A 21,605-nucleotide genomic window follows, 5' to 3' on the forward strand; every position below is an offset into this window, starting at 1 on the left:
GAGCCAGGCTGGCCTGAAACTTGATCTTGTCTGCACCACAGTAAAGGACTTGCTAGTTCTCACCCACTGCCAGCAAGATGTTTTGCCTATACTTGGGTGTTGGGGAGCCTTGGGGGAAGCTTGTAATGGCTTTGGAAGCTTGCTGTGTCTAAAGCTGCCACGTTAATTCCACCAGGAGGCATTGCAATTAAACAGAGTTGTGTCAGTGAGACACAAGAGTGCTTGGCACTGCTGACTCTTTGCAATGCACCTCGAGAAAAACTTTGCCTCCAGCTCACTGCCTTCTAAGTAGCAAGGGATGCTTCCTACCTCAACATCCAAACCAGTTTCACAAGGATCCTCCCTAAGAGACAGGAGGGAGATCTGGCATGCTGCTTTGCTGGAATGATTATACAGGAGCAGATACATGCAATATTTTTATTTATCATTTATTCCTTTCCATTTAGGAATTGCTTCCTATGACATTTCTCAAATAAATTCAACAATACAAAAGCATCCATAATAAAAACTTATGTGGAACCATTTAATTCATAAAAACAACTTCAAATTTAATACAGATATGGACCAGGATTATTTTTTTAAAAAAATATCCCCTTTAAAAGGCTTGGGGGAAATTGGCACCAAAAAGACAATAGCAACGGTGCCTGTCTGCTATGTACTTCCAAAAGGTAGGCAGCACCATGGTAAAGGCCTGATTCCTATACTGTGTAGAACAGGCCTCCAGATGAGATAGTATCTGCAAGAGGCATTCTCCTGCAGAGAGAAGTGATTGATTGGGTATATAAAGGGTGAGAAGGTCTTTTAGGTTTCCTGGTCCCAACCTGTGTACAGGGTACGCCATTATCAGCACCTTGAACTTAAGGCCAGTAGCAGTTTTACAGCTGCGGCATAATACGATAGTGGTTGTCTGTCCCAATGTCATGCCACCAGCTGCAGCTTCCAGGCCAACTTCAGGGGTAGCTCCCACATCAAGGTATTGCCTACAAGTACACTGATGCTAGGGCTAATATACCGTATTTGTAGCTCTATAAGACGCACCAGACCACAAGACGCACCTAGTTTTTGGAGGAGGAAAACAAGAAAAAAAATATTCTGAATCTCAGGAGCCAGAACAGCAAGAGGGATCGCTGCGCAGTGAAAGCAGCAATCCCTCTTGCTGTTCTGGCTTCAGTAATAGCTGCACAGCCTGCACTCGCTCCATAAGACGCACACACATTTCCCCTTACTTTTTAGGAGGGAAAAAGTGAGTCTTAAAGAGCAAAAAATACGGTAAGTCACATCTGGTGCTTGAGGATATCAGGCAGCAACACCAAGATACTTGTTGGGTGGCAGGGTAAATTGCTCCTGCCCCTCTTGAAATTCAGAGGTAGAGATCTACAGGCGGTGTTGCAATACTATTTTTCTCCTCTTACGGACTACAGGAGGGGCACCAAGAGGTCTTGATTCCTTAGTGGCAAAGTCAGTATATTTCTTGCTGGAAGTTAGATGTGCCCTGCATAGAAGGGCTAGAGGAGGACTGCAGCCGCAGCTGTCACCAATAAACCATCGAGAGAAAGTGGTCACTACTGTGGCAAGCAGTGCATTCTCCTTGGCTTATATACAGTGATGCTTGAGGCATCCTACATTGCTGGCCTGATACCCAGTAATTTGTACATTATACTAGTACATGTATACTAGTCAATGTGAGCTTCTCCCCCTGGTGGTTGGTACGTGTAAAATGCAAATAATGGCACTTGCCCATTTATTCGTATGAACCCCTGGGAAAGTATCCACTAGTGCATGTCTGTTGGTTAGCAATAGTCTAATGACCCAGTCAGTAGCTGCTGAATGTACACCCACCACTCCATTTTAACTCTGTTGCCTTCCATTGCAGGTACCTGATCAAATTCCTTGCACACTTAACAGAGTACCAGGATGCAAACAAAATGACCCCAAGCAACATAGCGATTGTGCTGGGGCCTAATCTTCTCTGGCCTCAGACAGAAGGGTAAGCGGCTGACATCTAGAACACTGCAGTTCTGAAATGCTAGATAATATAACTAAGAACATACTGGTCCTGGGGCTGGGTTTTCTTACCTTCATTTTGTAAGCCTCTTGTTCAATTTTCATGCTTTGATCCATTTGCAACATCTGGATGTCTCTCTCAGGGTGAAGAGCAGGGATGAAGTGAGGGCAAAATGTGAGTTGCAGTAAGGTATGAGAAAAGGATAGGCAGATTGCTGAGTGGAGGAATCACCCTCGCAGCACAATCCTGTGCATGCTTGCTCACAAGGATGTCCCAGTGTGTTCAGTAGAGCTTACACCTGTGTCAGCGTGCATAGGAATGTATCCTTAGAACTCTTCTCTGTATTTTTCAATTATTTGCATTTCAGAAACGCAAACACAGTTGAAGAGAATGGGTAGTTGCTGAGCATCAGCATGGGATAGATCACACCCATTGCCACCATTAATGTATACAAGTCCGATAGTTTGTTTAACAAACACATCACCACAATGCAAATCATCACTTCTAGTGCTATTGGGCATCCGGTGAACAAATGTAGAATATAGAAAGCAATCTGTCCCAATTCCTCTGAAAATGTCTGGTAAAGTATCCGGAGCAGCATCCTACCTTTCGTAGCTGACCGACCTTGGCAGGTTCCTGAGACCAGCCCCTTGCAACTGGATTTGGGAGGAAACAGAAGAATCTGCAGGAGACATGTTGCCTTAGAGCCAGGAGCTGGACTTTGTCCTCTAGTCCAGGCACCCCCAAACTCAGCCCTCCAGATGTTTTGGGACTACAACTCCCATCATCCCTAGCTAATAGGACCAGTGGTCAGGGATGATGGAAAATGAAGTCCCAAAACAGCTGGAGGGCCAAGTTTGGGAATGCCAGCTCTAGTCCCTTCCAACCCTGTGAAGTTGTCATTTTGTTTTGCCCTTCGGAAGGACCTGTCTTACTGCCCTCCTTACCTGTCCATTTCTCTCTCCCACCTTTTTGTTTCAGAAACATCACCGAGATGATGGCGACCGTCTCCCTGCAGATTGTTGCAATTATTGAGCCCCTCATCCAGCATGCAGATTGGTTCTTTCCAGGAGGTAGGACTGTCTTTTGTTTGCTAGAGCCCAACTGGCCTAAGGCAAAGTGGGCAGGGCAGAACTGGTGACAGCCAGGCCACAGATTTTATCCTTTTTGGATAGATCGCCTCCCGTAGGCACCATTTGTGGTTCTTGCTGTTCCTTTCCCTGATGGCTCACATTCTCCATAGTCTTGGCTAGGGGTCCTAGAGGTCTCATCCTGTGCCTCCTAAACCAAAGGTCTGTGCTTCTGATCATTTGCTGTTCCAGACAAGTATCTTTCCATGGGCTTGGTTTCCCTGTTTATGCTTTGCATGGTACTATTGAGAACAGTTGTTACCTAGAAAATCCTATATGGGGCTGCTAGGTTCCCCAACCACATTAAAAGTGTTCATGATGACGAGTACATCATCGTTGTTGTTATTGTTGCTCACCTTTCATGAGCAGGTGTCAGGTCGGGTCACAATAATTTAAAATCCAGTTTAAAACCATTCAAACAAATTACCGCCACAGGAATAGGGTGGGCGAAAACACATGTCTCCTGTTTCAAAAGGCCAGGTGAACAGGTGCATCTTCTGCATCTGCTGAAAGTTGTATAGTGAAGGGTCCAGATGCACCTCTGTGGGGAGAGAACTCCACAACTTAGGGGGCTGCCACAGAGAATTGTCCTTTTCTTGGCTGCCACCACCAAAACCTATGAGGGCAGCAGAACTACCAAGAGGTGTGTATATGACCAGGAACATCTGCCTCGGGGGGGGGTGTATATTTGATTTATACTTATCCTTGCCAAGCCTCTCTCTGTCCTCCCTCTGGCTTCAAGTGGGAGCCACAAGCACTACTTGGCCATTTTGCTCTCTCCTAACTAGATATTGAGTTCAACTTGTCTGGGAACTATGGCAGCCCTGTGCATGTGAACCACAACGCAAATTACAATTCCATGCCATCGCCTGATATGGACCACGCCGACCGCAAGCATCCTGACCAGGCCCGGCGACCGCTTAGCGTGGCCACAGACAACATGATGCTGGAGTTCTACAAGAAGGATGGGTAGGGGGTGCTTTTTATTTTGCTGCAGGAGGAGTAAGGGGAGGGGAGCTGGGAAGGGGCTGTGCTGGCCTGGAGTCGCTGCTGCTCCGTAGAAGTAGTGCCCATGTTTTCTAGGCGTGCAAACACACTTCACTGCCTTGCCACTAACATCCCACCCCGCTCCTGACGCCACACCATCTGCAGGCACCTGGCCCATGGCCTCTTTAAAGGGAAGCAGGGCTGTTGCACCTGGCCTGTCTGCCTATTCACCTGGTATGTGCCTGGTCCAAGCTAGATGTATGGCTCTGCGCATTGACTCAACAAGCAACATAGGTGTTCCCCGGGACGGGAAGCAGATATCTACCTCACTGTACTAAAACTGGTCCTGATAACTTCCAGAGTGAAATTTGTCCTACACAGATTTCCTAGTGATGCAGTGAACGTTTCAAAACATGTTATCAGTTGGTTGATGGGTGTTTGCCGTCATTTTCTAAGAGCCTAAATAATAGGTCACATGATTGCCTGATCAGCATGCTGAGACATTTGTAGTTTTTGCCATCCAGAACTACTTTGGCGGAGAGAAAAAAAAAAAGGGGGGGGGAGACTTGTCTTCCACGATTGACAACATACCACCATAGCACCGTTTGCTTCTGCTGCCCATTAAAGGAGACATCTGTGCTGAGATCAGGAGAGGGAGCAATACAGCCATGGGTGAAGAAAGATGCTGAGCTACTGAGATGCCTATTGGGTCCTGTTGACTCTAGCTTCGCATGCATATTTCTTAGCAGTTTTTCCTTGCTGTGGTAAGGTTAGCACAGGGGAGCAGCACTCTGCCTGCTCAGTTGGCCTGAGCACATGCAGTAGTTACAGTGCTGCTCCTTTCTCTGCCATCTGTAGACCTGAAGAGCTGCAGATCTGGAATCCAGGGCATTGATAGCTCTTGGTAGCCAGGGACTAGAGGTGAGAATGGAGTGAGGGAGGAGACGCTTTCCACCTTTCATACGTTAGAGCCTGTCCTGCTCAGGCTATGTGCATCTGGTCATGGGTCTACAGGTTCTCGCTAACATCTCCTGCATCCTCTAGGTGTGAGCTAATAGTATTAAATGTATACTGTAAAACACTGATGGAGGTAGCTTTACCATTCTGGAGGAGGAGAGGGAAGAGTGGTTGTTCATTTAGTGAGGTCTTGAAATTAAAAAGCTGTCATTCATTGTTAGAAGAAAGGACAATGTTTCATCTTTCTTTTAAATATGGAAGAGATACCGTGGTGCGCCGCAAGACGAATGCCTCGCAAGACGGAAAACTCGCTAGACGAAAGAGTTTTCCGTTTTGGAGGTGCTTCGCAAAACGAATTTCCTATGGGCTTGCTTTGCAAGACAAAAATGTATTGCGAGTTCCTGCAGGGTTTTTTTCCTCCCCCCCTTTTTCTAAGCCACTAAGCCGCTTATCCGCTAAGCCGATAAGCCGCTAAAAGCCGCTAAACCGCTAATAGCGCTAATCTGCTAAGCCGTCAATGGGCTTGCTTCGCAAGACGAAAAAACCGCTAGATGAAGAGACTCGCGGAACGGATTCTTTTTGTCTTGCAAGGCACCACTGTATATTGATAGGAAAGGGAAACAAAACATCTCTCAAAAATGAACTAGGTAATGGACCATGGATTAATGGTCCATTGGTTTTAAAAGACACATTGGGTTGTATTCAGCTGTGTCCATCTCAGAGTAGACCCACTGAAATTAATGGACCCAAGTTAGTCACATCCATTATTTAAGTAAAAACTTCATGTGGCAAGTCATGCACTATCTGCTACCTTCTTGTAAGTTTCTATTTGTCAAAGCAGGCTCAGGGAAGAGGGGGGTGGCATGAGTTTTGTAAACGGCTTTGATATTTTTTAGAACCAAGTGGTATATAAATTGTATGAAATAAATAAATAGCATGAATTTTATTGCAGGGCAGGGAATGAAGTGTAGCCTGCATGGTGGAAAGTCATCCAAAAGTTCCTAGGCCTGCAGTCCCTGCTTGTATCACCTCCCCCAATTATTATTATTTTTTTTGGGGGGGTCTTAATCAGTGATTGGAGAGCTTAATATTGGTATGCAGTACACCTTATGCATTCCTGCCTAATCAGTTTAAAGCTCACATTCCTATAATAAACATATGCCATTTAAAACTTCCTACTTGCAATTCCTCAGTTAATTTAGTGATTGTTTTTCTTTTCTTGGATTTACAAAGACATTCTCAATTTGGACCTTTTCTCTCCTGTGACTTGTTTTGAACTCTTCAGAACGGCCATGAATGCCCTACTGAGTTTGCCATCCATATGCATAAAGCTTGAATAGTAAGGAACGCCCTTGCCTGATGGAAACTGCATTGTCAGATCTTTTGTGTTTAAAAAGTCTCTTGAGGGTTGGACTTGGAACTGTTCTCAGGCTTAGTTTTAGTATGCTTTACCTGTGTCAATGTTATAGTGATCCCAAGGTCTAGGAAAGGCCTCAGTGAGAAATCTCAACATTGGTTTTTATTTTTGCATGCGAAGGAAATTTAGCTTTCTGTAGAAGGTTGTGGCAAGTACCTGGAGCTGTGCAGTGCAAGAGAAGTCATAGGTTATTTTCCTTATGCCATGAAAGAGCTCTGACAGGAAGGCACAACCTGGAAAAGATCCCAGATAGAGGCTAGATACTGGCTCAGATTAGTTTTGGAAACATTGTAATCCCACTCTTGAGGAGCTTTCTGTATGTTGTGGAGTCTTACAGTGCTCAGTGCGGACATCAAATATTGTTAGGTCTAATTTGCAAAGCAAATTCTTCTGGATCCCAGAAGAAGAACCATGCAAAGATTATTGTAATCCCCTATTAGGTTCACCTCTAGCCAGCTCTCCCTCTCCTGCATTCTACACACACACACACACCTGCACACACACAACTGCAAAACAACTGGCATTGCTTTCACAAAAACCTTCCATTTCCTCAAATTCTGCCTTTCACTGAATGTCCTGCTTCACCACTTAGCAATATGCTTCTCTGCAGCCAAATCGCCCCGATCCCCCTGCTTTTTGCAAGCTGCGGCCTTGGACTTCCCAGCCCCTTTCCCAAAGGCCTGCCAGATTGACGCAGCAGGAGAAGCATTTGGCCTTAGTTTCTGTTACACTAATACCTGTATGTTTCTGTCCATGCAGCCTTAGGAAAATCCAAAGGTATGGTATCCTCTGGGTAGCTCTTGAACCATTCCTACCTTCAGTGTCAAGACCCAGTCAATTCAGAGCACCCACGGTCTTGCCAGCAGAAGCTCACTCTTGCCCCCGTTAGTGTCGGGGCAAGGCAGAGCAGAAGCCCGCTTCTCCCCGAGAGCACTGAGACGGGAGCCTGTCTTTTGAGTGCCCCGTCAAAATTTGAAGCTGCCTTATTACAGAGTCTGCTTTGGTGGACAGCGGCTTTCCAAGGTCTAGATCAGAGTTTCCCAAACTTGGATTACAAGTCCCATCATCCCTAGCGAGCAGGGCCAGTGGTCAGGAATGATGGGAACTGTAGTCCAAAAACACTGGAAGACCCAAGTTTGGGAAACCATGGTCTTGATAGACAGAAGTTTTTCCTAGCCCTTTTCCCCAAGGTGGTAGCGATGGACCCTGGGCGCATGTGCTCTGTCATTGACCTATGGCCCTTCCCCCTTTCCTGCAGGATGTTGTTTTTCCGCAGTTTTTTATCATCCCCAATCCAAAGGGCATCATTTTCCTCTTGGGAAATTAATCACAGGTGTCCTGGCTGCACACTTTTTTAAGATTCCAGGTGCTCCCCCCCCCAGATGTATTCTGTTCAGAGCTGTGGCTCTTTGGAAAGGCCCTGAGGCTTCCTGTTCTTGTTGATGCCTGGGAGAACCTCCCTTAGATGCAAAACTTTACCAACCTTGGAAGGTTTTGTGGCTGCCATGATGATTGCAAGTGGCCACTAGGTGTCCCAGCAGAGCAGCCTTTGACCCAAATGACCCTCACGGCCGTGCCAGAAACCCCTCTCTAGAGTCTACATTTAAGTTATTTGCTCCCATTGACTGTACGTGGATCCTTTCAGACCTTGGATGCACCTAGATGGCTTCCCTCCTTCCCCCTGCAATGTAAATGTGTGTGTTTAATGCTCTCAATGATTGCTTCCGAGTTGGTAAGGGACTATCTCTGTGTTCCCCCCCATAGCATGGGCGTCCGGGTGATGGACACCTCATGGGTGGCTCGCAGAGGCACCTCCATAGTTCGTAAGGCATCCTCCACCCCTCCTGCCATGCAGCCCCCCGCTCCGCCTTCCGATCTTGCTGCTACTCCTCAGTCACCAATTCCTGAGCAATCTCTTGACATTTCAGCTACTCCCTCCCCTACTCCAACTAGCTTCGGTTTCCCGCCAGGGGCTGAGAGAGCAAGGTAAGTGCTGGAGGGCAGCGCAAGCAGCTGCCACTGTGTTCTGTGGTCCTGGAAGTCTCTGTGGACATGTCTGCCACTCCCACACCTGCATGGGCCCTCTTTAGTTACCCTTCCGCTTTCACTTTGCAAGTGTGTGTGTGTGTGTGTGTGTGTGTGTGTGTGTGTTTTCGAATGACAGAGAATTGAGGCACAAAATAATACTTTCCTGTGGCCCAGCTGAATGTAAGCAATTTAAAAAAACAAACAGACCTGTCTGCTCCAAAGATTTTAGACAAGCAGGGAGACAGGCACCAAGAATAGTAACATAGAACAACATTCTTTTCCTGATTTTGCGCTACCGAGACTGGGCAGACCCTCCTATTTTGCCACCTCCTCCTGTTGGAATTCGGCACCAGCAGCACAGAGAGGCTTATTCTGACCCGGTATTTTATTGATACCCACCTAGACTTCCCATGGTGAGCTGTCCTCAGCTAAGGCAAAGGTCTGGTTCTGCCGATAGTTTTTAGGGCCCAGCTTCATCCAGCTGCCATGTTGTCATTTTTAGTCCTGGATTTTCAGACCTAATGCAAGACTTGTGTTATTTTGTGCTGTGGATTCATTCATAAGGGTCAGCTCTGTGGCAAGCTGGAAATGACTGATCATGTTTGCCACATTCATATGTGCAGAGAGTAGGGGGTTATCCATAGGGGGTATCATGCATATGTTTCTGGTCTGTGCTTCTGCCATAGATGTGCTCCCTGCTGAAAGCAAGCATGGAATTAGACATTTAATGCGTTGCCTGTCAACATACCCACTAAAAGCAGGGGAGGGAGTGAGACATGCATGGGAATAAGAAGCTGGCAAAACCATCCACAAAGGCAGGCACTCTCACCTTTCTGTTGCACATATTCTCACAAAACAGGAGGAAATGTGGGGTAAATCTGAATTGAGATCCCTGATATTAAAAAAAAAATAGATATTCTGTGTTTATACTGGCAAGAAGAGAAATTTAGTCCCACCCTTGCTACTTCTGCAGCCTGTGGGCTCCAGTATTGTCCTGCAGGATTCAGGATTTTGTAGTCTTTTCTTTTGACTTTCTATGACATTCCTGGTTCTTTCTCAACTTCAGTTTTTCCAGGCTTGTTCCTTTCCTGTAAATTACCAAGCACCAGTTTGGATGGCACTTCTCTGTTTGTGAGCTCATATTAGCCAGGGAAAGAGGCCAAGAAAGAAGGATGGGGGCAAAGTCAAGCCCTTGATAGAAGGACATGCAACTTCATTAGAACTCATTCCATGCTTCCTTGACTCCCCTGGGGTCTCTCTCACCTGCAATTGCATACCTCACACTTTGGAAGGAGTCCAGCAGTTACACGGCAAACCTTGATGCTTGCCTGGCATTGCATCTCGGTACACTGTCCCGCTGTTTTCTCTGCCATGCTTTCCTCAGATCACTAGTTCTCAATCCAATATTCTGCTTAGGGTTGCCTGGCTTCCCAGTGTAACGAGGCAGCAGGTTCTACTATGCAGTGTGACCCACTTGTTTTGTGACAGATTAGTTTGTCCCAAATTAATTGACAAGAGTAATCAATTTTCTGAATTGTGGGGGACCTTGAATTCCATAGTGAACCCTCAAATGTCCCCTGGCTTGGTTTTATTTTCAAATTAGCACTTATGGGCAAAATTCAACCCATAGATACCCATTTCCTTCATATGGAGGAACATTTTCCTTGTGGGATACTCCTCCTCCCCCCCCCCCACACACAAACACAAACACAACAAGCCCCTGAGACAAAACCACCACTCAGGACAACTGGCATCTAGAGATGTTTTCCAGATCCCCCCAAACAACTGTTTAGGAATAGGTGACATTGGCAAGGCAGACTTTGCACAGGCCTAGCTTCTGTTTTCCAGCAGATGAAGTTTCCAAGTGCCATTTTCTACATTTGGGTGGCTCATGAGAGATAAGCAGAAACCCAGGCCCATCACTGTCAGCTCAGGAAGGTGGGGACTGCTGCCCCAGCCACTGTGTACCTTGCAGTTGAGGAGCCCCTCTTGCTTTCCTTGAATTTTTGGTTGTTGTTCTCCTCTCTTCTTCTTCTCTCCCCCGCCCCCACCCCAACCCTCTCCTGGCAAATGCTTATGGGCTGTTTTCAAAACTCCTGTTCGGTTCTTCCCTGTACAAACGCTCTCTGCTCTCTTTTTTTGTTTTTGTTTTGTTGTTTTGGACATTTGCAGCACGGATGGTGTGTCGTCTAGTTGGTCGGATTCCTGTTACATCTACCCATCCCCTGAGGACGACAAGCCTCCCCCATACCCCTGCTACTCATCCTTCCACCACCACCACCCCAAGACTGGCCCATGCGCTAGGCCGGAGCCCCCCTTGCCACTGTACCGGTGGCCAGGGTACAGCCAAACGCTGCCTCCCCCTTCCTCCTCCTCCTCTTCTTCCTCTCCCTCCCCTCAGCAGCTTGACATTAACTCTAACCCGAAACCGTATTTCCTGCACCTCCCCAAGCAGAGCTCCTTCACAGAGTTGCATGGTCCTGAGACTAACCTCTCCTCTGTCTACATGAAACCCCCCCTCACCTTATCCAAACCCGATCCTCCTGGCACTCCTTACAGCTCCCATATGTCAGTCTCTCCCCCCTGGGTCAGCTGCACCTGTGCCAGAGACAGAGGAACCGGGCTCGCTAGGTAAATAACCTCTTATTTGACAAATGCTCGGGCAAATTGGGCACGGTGGTGGAAGGGTGAGCACCACTTGCTTGCCACGTACCAGATGTCTATGCACAGGGACGATGCCTAGGGCCTCCACGCCTCCTCAGTAGATAAATGAGGCCTTCCTGTTGGCCTCCACATTGCTACAGATCTCCTGGAGAGAACTTCAGCTGTATCAGCTGATGGAGCCTGCAAGGGAGGGAGTTCCTTGAAGCCAAATCCAGGTTTAAAATAGGTTTCATTGGTCACCTTTCTTTCCCTGAGAAGTGAAGTTCTGAGACATGCCCAAAGTGCTCTGTAAGAGAATTTTCAACACCATCCCCAAGTTACAATTCCCAAAATTCCATGGGGAAACTATGACAGCCATGGAATCCCACATCACACTCTTTGAATTATTCCGTCTGCACAAATATTGCAGTTTGTCAGATGGAACATCCCTCCCTTTCCTTCCCCCTTCCCACACACACTGGGGCCAATTTTGACAGGCTCAGGGAGCCCCATTGCACAAGCAGGATATGTTGCACAGAACTTCTTCTTAAATGGCTATTTAGGTGAACCCCATGCAATATATATATATCTGTAGCTTGGGTAAGCATTTAGTGTCAATAGCATCCAACCAACCAGCACTTTCTTTGGACCCCAAGTTGCAAAGACTTACATCAGAAGTGGGGATTCTGTGGACTTTCAGATGCTGCTGTTTCACTACAGCTCTCATCATCTCTGTCAACAGTCCATACCAACTGAGGCTGATGGGAGCTGGAGTTCAACAACATGGGGGGGCACATGTTTACCCAGCCTTGTATTACAAGATTTTGAGTTGGGCCCAAAACAGCTGTGCCAGTCCAATAGCTTCTTTGGGTCCAAAGGCGCAGGGGGCACCCACCTCGGCCTGGCAAATGTTGAGGCTTTCACCATCCAGGTTTCCAATTACCGCATTGAGTTGCCTGGTCTAGCCAACCACCTTGAGTAGCACCTTTCTTGCCACAGATTATTTGTGACAAACTCAGTTCCCTCACTGAGGTAAACCATGGCTTGCCACACTGCCTTGAGGTTGGTGGCCACTTGTAAGCTAAGTGCAAAGGAACAAACTTGGACAACTGACATGGCCTCAAGTTCAGCATAACAAGTTCACCTCTTAAATCTGTGAGGTGCCCCACCCCATCCCCACCACAAGGAACAGATCGTATTGCTGCTGCTGCTCCTCCTCCTGCCCCACCTGCCCCACAGAGTGGTCTCTCTGGAAAACGGCCTCCCTCCATTTTGTTTCGTCTCATTGCTGTGTATAGAGTGACTGAGAGGGCTGCAGTGCCATTCATGCTCTAGTCATGCTCAGATCTGCTTTTGAAGGTGGATGTGCAAGTTTGTCTGGTCCTTTGGGCGTATGTTCGGGAGCAAGGCATCAAAACGCTTTGCTTTGCAAGCATCATTGGCTTATCATAGCGGAGGGTTATGGGCCTGCACCCTGGGACTGTGGGACAGGAGGAGGGGGAGGCTATGGGAGAGGGGGATTTTTGCATTTAAGATGCCCTTCGTACAAAGGGGCTCATGACTGCTGCTTCTTGTCCACCTTTTGTTTCTTTTTAGCACACTAAAAACCAAGGAACTCTCTCCTGTTTCTGGGCAGAAAGGGAGCCCGGTTTGTGGCCCTGCAGCACCATGTGGGACCACACAGCAGTTGCCTGGTCTCACACAGCAGCTGTCCACAGAACAGAGCCCACACACCCTGCGGAAAGGTAGGTATTCACACCTGAACAGGGCAACAGGAGTGGGTTCAGCTGGGTGAAATGAACAAAGCAACATCTCTCTCTCTCTCTCTCTCTCTCTCTCTCTCTTTTAGTGTGTTAACCACACAATTTAATTCCACTAGTTAACTGACTGCTTTTTGGCCAGGGTTCCTGTTTTCCTGTGGGCAACTGCAATGACTGCAGATTATTAGTTCTCCTTTCTGGTATCCTCATAAGACTGAGAAATCTGGTAGGAAAGTTCCTGCCACAAACACTTGAAATCTTTTCCAAGAAATAAAGTCACTAGAGTGAACAAGTAGGGTCCATTGGACAGTTAACCTGGAGGACGTAAAAAGGAGCTAGCTTCAAGCCCTACTTCTGCTTTGCATTCAGCATAGCACTAAGGAGATTGTTCTGTCAACGCAAGCATTTCTAGTTTACTGATGGAACAATCTCTGCTCCCCTCGTACACTGTTCTATGAGTTCTCCTAACCCTCTGGAACAGATTTAATGGAGTGCAAGGGGAGGGGAGGAAGTCCCATTGCGCTAGCAGAGAACCCTTCTGTTGGCTTCCACTAGTACAATGAGTTGGTTAAATATGGTCCATGTTCCAGACATGACTTCCCATGAGCACAGGTTGCCCTTAGGCCTGAGCTTCCATTCACCAGGGCTCAAGCAGGCCTGATGGTTGTATTCAGAAAGCCAGTAGTAAAAAGCTCATCTGACCTCCCAGTGATGAATGACAACCAGCTGTATCTGTGTCTTTGTATGTGTGTCTCTTTCTCTCTTGTCTTCTGCAGTTTCAAAGAAGCTGACCCCCATCCCTGCCAAGGTTCCTTACGGCCAGTCAGGTGGTATGTCCGATCAGTCTACGGGGCAGCCGTCCCCTGCCAGCCTTTCTCCCACCCCACCAAGCACCCCATCACCCTATGGACTGAGTTACCCACCAGGCTACTCCCTGGGCTCGGGCCCACTCTCCCCGGCAGCTGCTCCTTCTTTGTCTTCTCCTCCTTCCCTGACGAGCACTTTAACCAAATCTCGGCCCACCCCTAAGCCACGACAGAGGCCCACGCTGCCACCTCCACAGCCTCCCACATCAAACGCATCTGGCTCTAGTCCGCAGTCCATGGAGCACACAGTACTTGACGGCATGTCCCCCGGGGAGAGCATGTCCACAGGTAACAAAGCAGTGGCAGAGGGACAGCACTCTAGGGGGGTGGGGGGTTGCTAGCAGAGACAGAGTGGAGGAGGGAGCAGTGTATGGGCAGGGCTTGCCAACATGGCGCCCTCCAGTTGTTGTGGGCAGAACTTGCATCATCCTTGATCTTTGTCCGTGCTGACTGAGGATGATGGGAGTTGTGGTCCTGGGTATTTGAAGGGCACTGTTGGCTTAGGGGGAAGTTCCAGGTCTGCCTTTTGATTGCTTAAGGCACAGCTGGCGAGAAGCACTGCAGAGCCAAGAGCAAATGGTAGGAACAACTAGTACAGAGCACCATAATCCAGTCAAGATTGAGAGTGGAGTTTCCTGGTGGCACAGTCCTTCGGTTTTTTTCTGTATTCCACAGGCAAGTGGCAAAGCAACAATTGAGCTATGCTGTACATAAATTCCGGTGCTTGTCACCTACTTAATCACTCAAGCAGGAAGTGATTGCCATTCAAAACAGTATTCTGAAACTACCTGAGAAGCAAGGCCAAAATTCAAGTGTTGAATTTAGAACAAAATATCAAGGGGTAAATTGCATACACGGTGAGGGAATGAGGATCACCTTCCGATTCCAGGTCATATGTAGTGAGTTAAGTGAGCTGAGCTAAAATGCTGCTTGAGGATGATATGGAAGGGAATATTTTGAACATGAAAGCTGAGCATAACACAGACCTTTTTAGCCAGGAACTTAGCCTTTCCAGACAAAAGGGACATTGCGCAAGTCCTGCTAATCCCTTCTCCCTCTGAAAATGCAACTCTTTCTCCATGTTTCGCTCTGGGTTCTGCTACGATGGACATGGGTCATTACTTTCTGATGTGATTCAAATCTCTTGCTCTGTGTAGCAAGGCCAGGGAACCTATTTCAAGCGGAGGGCCACATTTCCTTCTGAGTGACCTTCCCCGAGGGCCACCTGGCAGGGACAAAAGTAGGCACAGCAATGAATGCAGATTCTGCCTTTGTACAGGAAGCTGATTTCTACACACGCACCGCTCTCTCTGTCCTCCATCCATGGAAGCAAAGAGGCATTGTCAGAGTTCAAGGGCCTATTCCAGCCAGGCAAAAGCCCTCGAGGAGGGTGTGAAGCAAGGTTGGTGAAGGATGGAAAGTGTGCCCTGGGAAGAGTTCCAAAGGCCAAAGAAAAGGCCTAGAGAACTGCATTGGGCCCCCAGGCCAAAGGTTCCCCATCCCTGCTGCGCAGCTATTTTGCCTTTTTTTAACCCCCTTCTTCCCTTCCCCCTCGCAGGCTGTGCATTCATAATTTCAAATGCTAGACTGCACATCTTCAGTAAAAAAAATTAACAGTAAATAACCCAACCAGTAGTGCTATTTGGTGAAGCAGTAAAATACCACTGAGGGGGAAATATGTATATTATCCTTGGGAAACCAGAGTGTCTAGAAAGGCCTTCCACATTCCGGCAAAGTCTCTGAGAGAGGCAGCAGTTCAGCCTTCATTTGGGAATTTCAAATATGGCCAGAAATGCAGGAACAGAACGAAACTGGTCCACTCTTTGGCACACCTGTCTCTGTGCAGGGCTCCATTCCTTGGGTGGCTGTAGCTTTTGATCAGAAGGTCACTAGTGGCCAATCTTTGTGTCCCAATGGCAGAGTAGAGGCACAGCTAGCAGGCAAAGTCTCAAAACTCAGGTTTGACTGTACATAACTCCAGGATGACTTGTGTTTTTGATCAACTGATCCCTGTTCTTCTGAAGGCCTGGGGCCTCCAAAACATTGGGGAGGGGTCACCTGCAGTCCGTTCTGGATACGTGGGCCAATTGTGGCTCCTGTTGCTACAGCTTGTGCTTTGGGAATGGCCACTCCTGTGTGGTCAACATTTGAGAGGGGTTTTGTGTCTCCAGCTTCCCACTGGTGTTTTTTTGGTAGGCAGGTGCAACTGCTCTGACTTTGGAGGTCTTGTTGTGTACTATTTTTTTTTTTTTTGTCTTTGTTGCTTTTCCTGTTTCTCTTCTGTTCCTTTCTCCCAATCCTACCATTGTGTCCCTGCAGCTGTTTGAGGCTCGTGATGCAATATTGGATAGGTGTGAGGGGAATGCTCAGGGTAAGCTGGAGTCCCTGCCCTCCTCCCTGAACCTTCTGCCACTACTACTACTGCTGCTGCTGCCAATGTCACCCCCGCCACCCCTGGCCCCCATGCCTTTCCTCACAGAGTCACACCCACCCACCCCATCTCGCTGGCCTTGCATGGGGCACGCTGTTCCAGAACTGCATGGCTGCTCGAGCCTGCTCTCCACTCCCCAGCTGACTGATAATGATGTCATTAGTAAACTTGAGGGTGGGGGTGCTTCTCACTTGGCCTTTCATGCCTGACATCTCTCTCTGTGTGTGTGTGTGTGTGTGTGTGTGTGTGTGTGTATTTAAATATATATATATCTATATATGCAGGCATTCAACTAATTCCTTTCCAAGCCACGGAATTCACTGGCTCCTAACCTTGCTAGCTCCTTTCTTACCAACGTGACTTTCTCCCTCTCCCATTCCATGTGTTATTTGCAAAGGGATGTCATGATATTGCCATTAATGGATATTAATGGCAGTTGTTTGTTGTGGGTGAGGCCAAAGGGGCAACCCAGGAGCAGGTGATGGTCAAGGCTATGTGTGCCACTGCTCAAAAGGATACAAAGCTTGCGGGGTCTTCTTCTCACCCAAGTAAGGACAGCTGCCTTTACAGTATCAGTGGGAGACTGCGGCCCTCCAGAATTTGTTGGGCTCCGGCCCCCAGCATCCCTGCCCGCAGCTGAAATCCAGCAACATCTGGAGGGACAGAGGTTCCCCACTCCTGCTTTTTACACTGTGAAGGTCCTCAGCTCAGCTGAAAAGCCTAACGAATCGCCCCTTGTTCTGAAGTACATCTCACAGCTGATTTAGAATTGCTTCCCCATTCCCAATTCATGGGGGAATGCTCTCAAGAGTAAAATCATATTATGAGGGTGATTTTTACTCAGTATGCAAGGATCCCATGCAGCTTGCAGGTTCTTGACATACAAGTTCACTTCCCCTGTCTCACAAGTAGCCATGTGGAAGCTATTCCTTTGCTTCCGAGAGAAGCAGTGACTTTCATTGCTTAAAATTATACATAGTGTGACATGCTCCTCCCTGGCTAGGTAGGGAATGTCTGCATCTTAACTGAAATAGGAGGTTTGTCTGACTGGAAAGGAGGGGTGAACAGGATGTTTTGTCATAGCCTATTTGTGTCTTGTGGAGCTCTGGGGATAGGTCATGGCTGTGCATGGGATGATGTCGTTTTGATAAATCTGGATGCTTTTGTTTATCAACAGATAAGTAAGCCTACTCTGTCCTAATTGCACATAGTCTTCAAATCATCTGTTTGGAGGACTTGTCCATCAAATCCTAGCCACTTTTGGCCACACCGTGGAGTTACTTCATATGATTTGTGAAAGAGGCATTTAGAGTATATCCATCATGGGGATATGCTGTGAACACTGTATCATCCAGAGGAGAGATTTGTGTGTATACTTTGGCTGCTGGGCATGTGCTTACCTATGTCCACAAATATTCTTGTCTCCTTCAGAGATATGGGGAGATTTGGTAGGCACATTTTGAACATCTTTTTCACATCTTGAAGAGTGGCCCCAGATGAGATTTAGGAAAGAGCTGCCTTTCCTTTATTCAATGCCGCCTCTTAGTTCATTGGATTAAGCAAGGACCAAAAATATTCTGCTCTGAGAAGACATGTATTTAACAATATCCCTTGTCATTTCTGCAATTGACTAGCTCTTCAGGGTGGTTTTGCACATTTATAAGCCAACCTGGTCGTTTGGTCCCAATGTGCAAATAAGTTAAATATTTTACTTATTTCTGATAGCATGTCTATGGATAGTAAGCCACCAAAAAGCATGTAATAGAAAAGTGAACCTTGAGAAGTTGAATGGGATACTTGCCACTTAGGGGGATAGCAGAGGGAACAGAGATGCTAAATTCTAAGTGTAAGCTGTACTGAAGTACTGGCTGCCTAGATTCCTTCATTGGAGGGAACCGTTTTCAGCAAGGCTAAGCTAAGGGGGACAGCAAAGGTGTCCAGGAAGCTTTGGCAAATTTTGACATGGTGATACCCCCTTGCCAAATGAGATTGGGGTCTTGGGGTCTTTCCCCTAAAGACATTTAAAGCAACTTTGCAAGTAACTTCTCAATTCAGTATCCTTCAAGTGATTTGCCTGCCTGCCCACGAACTTGTACGCTAAGTCATTTGTGGCACATGGATGGTGAAAATGGGAGGAGGACTGGAAGGGAAACTGTCCTCCCATTTCCAAACTCTTTCCTGCATGGTTGCCTGGACATTCTCTCTCACAACAGATGACAATCCAAGTTGCTATTTACAGGCCCATGGTTAAGACTAGGTTCTGAAACTGCAGAATATGCTGCCATCGGCCCAGTTTGCTGAGCTGTTGTTGAGATTAAGAAGCATGTGGCCTAGACCCCGATTCACGCGTGCTTGCGGGGAAGGGACAGCTGTGAAGAATGTTGCAGCAGCAAAAGGCACAAGCCAAGATTATATTATGACATCCCTTTCCTCTGGCATTAACAGGCTCCGAGAACTGTACTTCCTGCTCAGTTTTAAGTTAAAACGTTGACTATTTTTGTCTGTTTTAATCTGTATATGAATGGGTGGGCAGACGTTGCCTGGAGCAGCATGGTAATTCTCTGTCTCCCTGTGTGTCTGTGCCTGATTGCAGATCTTGCCCACCTTGATATCCCTTCCATCCATGTAGAGGTTGATGCCACACTCCACCTGGACCCACTGGGACAAGTCCAGAGACATCCGGTACAAGGAAAAATCAATTCAGAGGAGGATTCGGAAAGCACCGCCCTATGACACAAAAGCCCCTTGTCCCTCTAATGTGCTCTCTTGTACATATCGGTGCCCCATGAACACTACAGAAGGCGATGTTGTCCAGAGACCTTGTCCGGCGGGGGGAGGGGCGCGGGCGGTCTCTCTTCTGGAGTTCCACTTGCCAGCCCCTTTGTGCAAGACTTGACAGACCTGTGGGCCTGGTGCTAACCCTGGCAAAAGGGCGTTGCTGGTGCAATTTCCAATTTATTTATTTATTTTTGTCTCCTGTTTGTTTAGCCTTATCCAAATTTTGCCTTTTTGACGTGGTGCCTATTTATCTCCCTTTCGAGCTCTTCGGACCCTCAGACCAAGAACTAAGTCCCACCTGCCCTGTTGGGGAATTCTGGTGTTGTGCACAGGGCAGAGATTCAGGAGCATGGCAGGCTGCTCACCGGCTGAACTCCACCAAAGGCACCCACTGGGTTTTTGGCTTATTGACCTTGGCTGTGTCTTTTGTTCCTTCTGCCTCCTGCTTATGCTCCAGCTGTCCTTACTCTTTCCACTCCATCTGTGCTGGTTCGTGTATCTCTTCCTTATAGATTGTAGCCAAGGAAGGTTTGTTTTAGAAGCTGAGTGGTGGGGAAGAGAGAGAAAGAGAGACCCACACACACAAGCAGTGTGTACCTATATTTTCTTTCAGTCCCTGAAATCCTGATTTCTGAAATAGCCAGATACAGCCTTGTGAGTCTCTGTGCATCCACAAGCCTCTAAAGGGAATGGGTGTCTGGCCTTCTCGAATCCTTTGCCGTTCCATTTTCCCCCTCCCCTTCCTTTTTTCATTGGTTTTTGCTTGACTCCCCGAGGGAGAAGCTAGTAGATGGAAGAGGGGTCACTCTTGGGGGGGGCACAGGTGTTTGGCAGTGGTCAGAAGCCGGAGGGAGTGGTAGCTGTTGATATGGGTGAGTAATGGTCTCCTGTATGTCGGGAAGCAGTTACTCGATTAGCAATAAAAGTGTTCCTAAGCATACCTACCCTCCCTGCATTGTGGTGTCAGAAGTGGAACCTGGTCGTGTGGAGTTCTTGTTCACCAGCGTCAGGGGCTCATTTCCCCCCTTCTCTCTCTGCTGTCTTGGCAGCAGGGAAAGGGGAGACAAATACCACCAACAGAATATATGTTTATCGTGGCCCGATTGCAGCTCCCCATTGTAGCCCAGGGTTCGACTGAGGAGAGCAAAGCTCTCAACTGTGCATGCAAAGGCAGATGTAACCTTTTATCCTTTTAAAAAAGAGATGAGATATATATATATATCTGCTGAGATAGATATATATTTGTATATATATATAAAAGTCTATAAATATATATATATATTTGGTTTATTTGGGGCCATTCCATCTGAACGGGTGTACAAATGTACAATGTAAATTTAAAGGCTTATCATAATTCTTCCAACACAGGGATACACACAGACCTTTCCCACCCTTGGAATTATGATAAATGTCTCCAAACACCCTCTATTTTTTTGTGTATGTGTGTTCCCCACCCCAGCAGTGTTTTTGCAAGTCTGGGTGCTCTTGCTTTGCCACAGGCTGTGATAATGTGTAGTTCATCACTCAAGGTGGAAGAGGCAGGGAGACAAGTGCAGATTGTTGTTAGAAATGTGTGGGGAGGAGAGGGGTGTGTGAAACGGTACTCTTAATTGCTCTTTCCAATTCCGGTCACTTGGTGTATTTGCTGCTCAAGCAGGGGGCATTGCCGATTGGTATCTTGTGCTGCATCTTAAAATTACTGGCAAGACAGACCCATCCCAAGCACTGAGCAGCTCCTTTCTCGGGGGGTCTCCTGCTTTCTCCATTTCTGCCCCCACCCCTCCACTTCCCCAATGTATGGTCTCATTAAAGTACAATTAATGACTTTTGTGGTATCTCTGTTTCTCTTGTCTGTTGTTTGCTGTGTTTGGATTAGCAGAGAGGGGTGCCTCTTGGCTGCAAACAAAAGATACCTGGGTGAGACAGGCTTATTCAGCAGTGAAACATACATTTTTCAGGCCACTTCAAAAATTAGGCTGAAGTCACAGGCACATTTTTAAAAAGCATTTTAATGATCACTTTGGAAGCGCCCCTCCCTTTTTCATTGGCAGGCAACTCCCCTTTTACATAGGGGCTATATCCTGAGGCAAGGGACGCGGGTGGCGCTGTGGTCTAAACCACAGAGCCTAGGGCTTGCCAATCAGAAGGTCGGCAGTTCGAATCCCCGTGAGGGGGTGAGCTCCCGTTGCTCAGGCCCTGTTCCTGCCAGCCTAGCAGTTCGAAAGCACGTCAAAGTGCAAGTAGATAAACAGGTACCGCTCCGGCGGGAAGGTAAACAGTGTTTCTGTGCATTGCTCTGGTTTGCCAGAAGCGGCTTAGTCATGCTGGCCACATACTCCCTCGGCCAGTAAAGCGAGAGGAGCGCCGCAACCCCAGAATCGTCCGCGACTGGACCTAACGGTCAGGGGTCCCTTTACCCTTATATCCTGAAGCACCACACATGTAAGTGAAATCACATATACTGGGAATGCCATTGAAAAAGCCTGAAAACACCCTCTAAAGCTCTGGAACCCCCTAAAAAAAACCAAAATCCGCCAAACTCCACCAGAATCACTCCCTCTCCATCTCTCCACAGGCCTCAAAAGGTCAGTGCAAAGGCTCGT

General features: G+C 47.5%; 1 protein-coding gene across 10 annotated transcripts in view; it reads left to right on the forward strand.

Moving 5' to 3' along the window:
* Positions 1-20,837, forward strand: part of ARHGAP44 (Rho GTPase activating protein 44) — an 89,983-nt gene extending 69,146 nt beyond the window's left edge. For 3 of the 10 annotated variants that reach the window (XM_079965949.1, XM_079965947.1, XM_079965955.1), the window contains 9 exons: positions 1,874-1,987; positions 2,987-3,078; positions 3,924-4,104; positions 7,256-7,273; positions 8,261-8,482; positions 10,697-11,155; positions 12,764-12,912; positions 13,704-14,081; positions 18,818-20,837. In XM_079965949.1, coding sequence (XP_079822075.1) covers positions 1,874-1,987; positions 2,987-3,078; positions 3,924-4,104; positions 7,256-7,273; positions 8,261-8,482; positions 10,697-11,155; positions 12,764-12,912; positions 13,704-14,081; positions 18,818-18,957 — 1,753 coding nt within the window. In that variant the 3' untranslated portion in view covers positions 18,958-20,837. Of the gene's footprint in view, positions 1-1,873; positions 1,988-2,986; positions 3,079-3,923; positions 4,105-7,255; positions 7,274-8,260; positions 8,483-10,696; positions 11,156-12,763; positions 12,913-13,703; positions 14,082-16,112; positions 16,165-18,817 lie in introns of all 10 variants that reach the window. The other 7 variants (XM_079965951.1, XM_079965953.1, XM_079965954.1 and 4 more) reach the window with 7 other exon arrangements.
* The last annotated feature ends 768 nt before the right edge of the window (positions 20,838-21,605 follow it).

The sequence above is a fragment of the Podarcis cretensis genome (assembly GCF_951804945.1).
Source record: "Podarcis cretensis genome assembly, chromosome: 2".
NCBI classification, from domain to species: domain Eukaryota; kingdom Metazoa; phylum Chordata; class Lepidosauria; order Squamata; family Lacertidae; genus Podarcis; species Podarcis cretensis.